Raw genomic sequence first — 6,683 nt, forward strand, 5'->3', positions numbered from 1 at the left:
TCAGCACAGGTACACAGCAGCCTTGAAGCCCTTGTGTGTTTGATGGTTGGGATGAGTAACACCTTGATCAACTAGGATCAACTCTTCCCTCAGGTGGGTGAGAACTGTGGTTACCCAGAACACTTCAACATCAGTTCCTAAAGGCCTGGGGAGGGACAAGGGCAACTCCTACAAACTCTGACAGCTGCCTTTGTCATGGCAGATTCCCTTCCTCATCCGCTATACTGTCCCACCAGAGGAACAACCCTCCCTCACCTCCCCATCCAGAGGTAATGTTTGATAACAAGGACCCAGGAAGAACTTTATCTAGTTTACACAGGGAATGAAACCCTGGAGCAGAAATTGGATTGAGGCAGATGCTGCCAGGACTGAGCCTCCCCACAGGGGCTCTGCCTGGAGCACGCCGCAGTCAGGATAAATGGTGCAGAGGAACTGCAGGCTGGAGGCTGCAGCTCACCCCCACAAGAGAAGCCAACCAGAGGAAAATTCCCAGCCCTGGCAGGAGAGGGGCACCTGAGATCTGGCTCTACCCTGGTGACCTCCCCTGCACAAACAGCACCTGAAGGCTCAGGGAGCAGGACCTGGGCAGGTGCCCGGGACACGCCGCGGCTCTGCTGGGGCCTGCCAAGGCCTCAAACAAGACAGACACAAGGTGAGTGACTTGGGAAAGTAGGCTTTTTATGCATTTTTCAATTACAACTCTTAGAATATCCATCAGTGACTCAAACAAGGTACTTCACACGGTAGATGAGAACTCTTTATTTAAATTAACTTTCTTGGTTTCTGCTTAGGACAGTAGGAAGGCTCAGCTTGTCATCTCTTCAGAATGGTCAAGGACAAACCCCCCGGGGTTGGCCAACACAATTGAAAGAGTAGCTGATCTTAATTTTTACTGAAGTCACAAAATGATATAACTACTCTGCATACAATTTTGCTTATATAATTTAGTATATAATGCACTGTTCAACTCTGCCATATATTTTGAAAAATATACAAACCTGCTTTAACCACATTAGGGATATTTGATAGACAGCTGTCAACTACTTAACAGTTTAGGATGATATCAGACACTCCTAGAACTTCCTGTTAAACTACAAAGAGAACACAAATTCATATAAAATACAACAGATTAAACAAACTTCTTTTTTTTTTTTTTCTGAGGAAAAAATAGATAACTCAATCTGCCATCGTGTGAAACATGAATATAAAATAAGTTACAATTAGTAATGCCTGCATTGCTGAGCTATGAACTGGTCGGATGACATCTTAAAAAAACTATACAGTATTATTGCACTCCATGACTGTGCAGTATCTGGAACAGCCAGCACTGAAAGGGGTCTGGCATTAAGTTTATTTTCAGGAGGCAGAGCACGGCAGCCAGAGAAGCATCCAGTCTGCACCAACAGCTTGCTGTCTTCAGTACAGGCCTTCATGGGTCTGCGCCGCGCTGCCTTGAACACCCTTAGTGCCTGTGGGGGGACGCGCATGTGAGGGCGGCAGCGGCTTGAGCGGCAGGAGCCTCCTGCAGCACAGCCAGGGACCAGGAGGGACCATGGGCCCAGAGTTTGGAAAGCCCTGGGTGACATGGGAATTGGTTTGTCATAAAATGAATGAGCATGGATGCTCCCAACAGCCAAGGTGTCTGCAGGTTAAAGCAGCACAGGACACAGATGAGAGCAAGGAAACGTTCTGCTTTCCAGGGTATGCAATTCAACCAGGTTACAAGTTAAAGAGAAATCCTCTGCACAGACTATTGTAAAGCCTGTAATGCAGTGTTTTCTGATCTCTGCACAATACAGATCACTAGCTTAAGGCCTTCTGCACCCAGTAACACAGCTTTTCCTGCCCAAAGGACTGGCAGGTTCCACTTCTGAAACAGGCAAACAAAGCCCAAACCACCACCTCCTGCCAAAGCAGTTATCTGTAAAATCATGTGTGTCAACAAGGGGTCATGGCTTAAAACTGGAGGGACATTCAGGTTAGACGTTAGGAAGACATTACTTGCTGTGAGGGTGGTGAGACACTGGAACATGCTGCCCAGGGAAGCTGTGGCTGCCCCACCCCTGGAAGTGTTGAAGGGCAGGTGGGATGGGGCTCGGAGCAACCTGGGCTGGTGGGAGGTGTCCCTGCCCATGCAGGGGTTGGAACTCTTTAAGGTCCCTTCCAACCCAAACCATTCTATGATTCTATGAATGTACTTTATGTCACAAGAGCTTGTTCTCCAGTAAATCACTTAAACAAATACAGGTTAAATGTTAAATCACCAACATGCAGAGTCAACAGACATCTGGTGCCTGGAGCAAGACTTACAAGAAGTTTCAGTGCTGATCGATGGGGCTATGATCGATGATGGGGCATGGACTCCATGTGCACATTGAGCTTCATTTCGTTATCAAGAATTTGTACAAGCTGCTGCATGGAAGGAAGGTGGCCAGACTCCAGCTTAGACCACACTGGAACATCTACCCAAGAACACATGGAGAAAAGCACCATTATACTGACAAAGTCAGAAGACATGCAGGGCTCATTTCAAGAAAAGAATTACAGTATCTAGGAAGCCATGCAAGTTGGTGCTCTTTTATAGTGAGCAAAATACCTGGATCAACAACACTTCAAACATCTGGCTATACTAAAGCCCAGTCAAGAGTCTAATGCTTCCATGTAGAAGTACATTATAGGGATTTAGAGGTTCAAAATATCCCTTGACAGAATGGCTAAAGTTAGATCAGTGAGTGGCAGAAGAGCACACCCAGTTTTTAAACCATCGCTGTGAAACTTGCAGGTCTCATTAGTCTTCATGTCATTCTGCCCGACATGTAAGAGTGGCCCTCAGAAGCTCTGCTTACCAAGATCTGCCTTGGAAGTGACCACCCAAAGTAGCTGCAACTGTTATTTTCCCCCCAGAAATAGAAAAGGCAGCACAGTGCATGAACACTTCAGGGTAAACACAACCTTTGTTTCTGATGCTGACCAATACTTACACCCTCAAACACCTCTCACTGCTGTAGCACTTCATGAACCCACACAACTGCTGTCATCTACATCAGACAAAACCCAGGCTGGAGCCATGTTGCCCCAACACATAAACCAGAAAATTCCCCAAGTCAGGATATAGCTGCTCAGCCCCAGGAAGGCTTTGCTGCCAGTTCCAACCTGAGATCTGGGACCAGAAGGGCATGGAGTTCAGCTGCATTGATGCAATGCAGTCAGCCTTCAAGAGGTTCTGCAGTCTGTGACCTGACTGAGAAACTGCTGTACTGAAATGCATCCTGCACAGTCACGTACTGAGGTTAGAAAGCACAGAGCTACATTACACACTTGTACCTAGAGCTTGGAAGGTTCTCTACTCCATCAAGTTTACATGCACTTTATACCATTATTTGAAGGCAGAAGGTCCACAGACTCTTAACCTGAAAAATCAGTGTTGCTGCTCACTGGTACTGAAAATCTGGGAACAGCAATGAATTTAATAGGATTCCCAGGCTTTTAAACCACATTACAAAGCAGAATAGGGAAAGTATCTAATTAACTGGAGAGTAGTTAATCATCTGTAGATCATTTCTTACTTAATGCACATCACATACAAAGGAAGAACATAATACAGTCACTTCAAGTGACCAAGCAAGCCTCTGAACATGTTTTTACAAAGCCACTGTAAAATGTTACTGACATCTGCATAAACTGCTTTATAAGACCTCTATGATTTTTGTTATTTATGATGATACGTAACATCTGAAGTTTCAAAATGGATGGCACCACCACATTCTGAAACACAGCACATGCTACTGACATCTGCATAAACTGCTTTATAAGACCTCTATGATTTTTGTTACTTATGATGATATGTAACATCTGAAGTTTCAAAATGGATGGCAGTTACCACACACCACCACATTCTGAAACACAGCACATTTCCTAACATAAAAGCTCTGCCAAAGCCATGTGCACACACAGCACAACGTGATTCCCTTAGTTCCCACTCACCGTTCAAAGTGATTTCAAACGCCCCTGTTGACATACACTGGTTCTCAATCATGTTGCTCAGGAAGAAGACCATCATACAAGCATAAACCTGGAATAGAACAGAGAATCTCAGACACTTCAGCTGTCCGAGCCACAGCTATTCACTCTTAATAAGCACAGAAGTTCTTAAGTGTCACTGAACACCCCCCTGCACTTCATCAAGCAATCTTCCAACCACAGACATCTTCCTCTCCTCCTCTTTGTAAAGACTGTGCGCTCCTTTCCCTCGACTGTTCAGCAGAATAAATCTGGAATAAGGTTACTATAAATCCAAGTAGAACAGTATTAATCTGTTAGCACATCAGTGCTGACTCACAGGGATATTCATGCCACAAGGCACAGTCTGTAATGCCCAAGTGTGTGCTGCAAAAACACCCACACCATTTCTACTTGATTTTTCAAACCACCACCTAATTGCATGCCCACTCTAATGACTCTGGTGAAAGCAACTGCAAAGTAGCTATCATGTAACAGAGGAAGCTGTAATTTTAACACCAATGATACTGGCTGGAAACTCTACTCTTGAGCCCTAAAAAATAAATTAAAAAATCTTGAATTATCTTTGACAGGGTCATTAACCCCAGCTGTGCTTCTGCAGCACCACTGGCTTGGAAAAACAGTGAGAATCAAATCTGGGTCTGTCAAAACCAAGAAGCACTGCTACCAGGAGTTATCTCACTACTGCAAAATTCTCAGGTGTGTTTAGTTACAGGAGCCTGAAAGTTTGGTTCAGGCTGCAGTGTACAAAGTTAAATCAGTAAGCATTGTGAAGGACTCCTGGAGCACTCTCACAAAGCTGTTCTAAAACTGTTTTTTCAAAATCAAAGAAGCAAGTATGCTGTTTACCTTATTTTCTTGGCCCCACTGCCAGATGCTTGGAGCTTGCATGCCAAAGAAAGCAAATGGATCCTTGCCAACGATTATTAAGCCTATTAATACCAGTTTGAAGACAGAGAGGAAGGATGCTACGTGCCTGTCAAAGACATAAACAAAAGTGAGTTAGAAGATTCACAGGTATCACCTCACCACAACATAGCCATAACTCACTTATTTAGAAATTCTGACAGTGCACAACCAACTGTTTTAGAAGAAATACCAAACTTTTCCATTAGGTAACCTTGCTGTAAAATAACCCAATCAAAACAGCACCACACGTTAACAAACCCACATGTCCCCAGCAGGACACCATCCCTGCACACCACCTACACAGGTTATTTTTTTTTCCTAAGCAGACCTCAAACAGAAATTTGCTTTCAACTTACAGATGCCTCAACTGGACAATACATTCAGTTTCCTAGAGAAGATGTTCCATATTCTATAGGTTTAATTGACATGCACCACTTCCTCATAAAACATTTTTCCAGCAGATGCAGAAAACATTCCAGTTCTCTGTAACAACTTATCCTATAGCCTATAGCAAATGAACACTGAGGTATTCAATACTGAACTGTAGTACATTGTAAATATTGCAGTAATTAGGTCAATAAACAGTTCAAAAGCCACCACACTAACCATAGTGTCACTCTTTTAACATTTACACAATGGTTTAAATGACAGCAATAACATTTTTATTTTCCAAATCTCTTTGGGCTTCTCCCCAAAATGTAGTTCAGGACAACCTGTAGTCTCTCTGATGAGGTTAGCCCTCCCCTGATCTAAAAACAAACTCTTCCCTCCTCTGCAACCTGAACCTATTTGCAGGTACCTGTCACTTAAGTGCACAACACGGAGCAACAAATGTGAATTTGTTCAGATACATCATGAAGGCAAGATGAAAAAATCTGCTGTGAAAACAGGTGAACTTACTATTTGTTTTAGGCTGAAACACAACAGACCTCATACAGATACTCAGATGGTAAGATCTGTGTGGAAAACTAAGGTGGGAAGGGAGAGAATAAACTAAGAGGTACTAAGAAAGGGAGAGGATAAACAAGAAGTAAACATAATGGGGGAAAAAAAAACTTAAATAATATTGAAAAGGGAATTAAGTGTAACTGCAGATCTTGACCACTGACCATGCTGACCTTATGTACTGGAAAAGCCAGTCCTGCTAGTCGTTTGCTTACCTATATATAGGTTGAGGAAGGTAGTTCTCCCCTTCAATCCGGATGTCTGGGTACCGCTGGCTGATAACCCGCATGTACTCCTCAAACACCCGCCTGTATCCTCAGGAGACACTGCACAGACAGGGACTGTCAGCAAAACTGGAGCACTGCACATCAACGGGCTGCTAACCTGCCACGCCTGCGCTGCTCCTGCTCTGCTCACATTAAAACAAAACTAAAATGCAAGAGAAAACTGACCTCCAGCCAAGGCCCACGCCAGACGTGCTGACACTGCCCGGGCACCTGGGCTCACACAGGCTTGTTTTCATGTCCCAGCACTGGCACAACCCACCCATAAAGCCTCTGAGCAGGGAATTACTTGTTTCCCCATAAAAGGCTGCTAGGTTAGAAAGTCAGCAAAGTATCACCTTGCTGTGTCCAAAAAAGCTTCCCAAAACCCAGTTTTAACTCGTCACTACTTAGATCCAGTCTTCCTGGGACAGGTGACATCGCCCTGGTCACTCCTGTGTGCAGATGACTGGACTACGGGCAGCAGTTAAACATTACAGAGCTGCACAGGCTCTCCAGCTCCTCTGGACCGACACAACAACGGCC

The 6,683-nt window shown here is 44.3% G+C and overlaps 1 protein-coding gene across 1 annotated transcript; it reads right to left on the reverse strand.

The window, feature by feature from the left end:
• Positions 1-661: 661 nt before the first annotated feature.
• On the reverse strand, positions 662-6,201 carry LOC104395052 (selenoprotein T). Its single transcript, XM_010004721.1, has 5 exons — positions 6,090-6,201; positions 4,870-4,996; positions 3,985-4,072; positions 2,311-2,462; positions 662-1,469 (listed from the first exon to the last, which is right to left on the reverse strand). Exons 1-4 carry the CDS (start codon positions 6,161-6,163, stop codon positions 2,338-2,340), a joined length of 414 nt encoding a protein of 137 aa, XP_010003023.1. The 5' UTR covers positions 6,164-6,201; the 3' UTR covers positions 662-1,469; positions 2,311-2,337.
• Between the last annotated feature and the right edge of the window lie 482 nt (positions 6,202-6,683).

Source organism: Chaetura pelagica, unplaced genomic scaffold (genome assembly GCF_000747805.2).
Source record: "Chaetura pelagica isolate M959 unplaced genomic scaffold, ChaPel_1.0 scaffold829, whole genome shotgun sequence".
Taxonomy (NCBI): Eukaryota; Metazoa; Chordata; class Aves; order Apodiformes; family Apodidae; genus Chaetura; species Chaetura pelagica.

Excerpts from the sequence above, each read along its gene's own strand:
- LOC104395052 (XM_010004721.1), bottom strand. The coding sequence starts at position 6,163 with ATGCGGGTTATCAGCCAGCGGTACCCAGACATCCGGATTGAAGGGGAG. Across the intron at positions 4,997-6,089 it reads CTTCCTCAACCTATATATAG|GCACGTAGCATCCTTCCTCT; the intron begins GTAAGCAAACGA and ends TGTCTTTGACAG. Across the intron at positions 4,073-4,869 it reads AGTGGGGCCAAGAAAATAAG|GTTTATGCTTGTATGATGGT; the intron begins GTAAACAGCATA and ends GTTCTATTCCAG.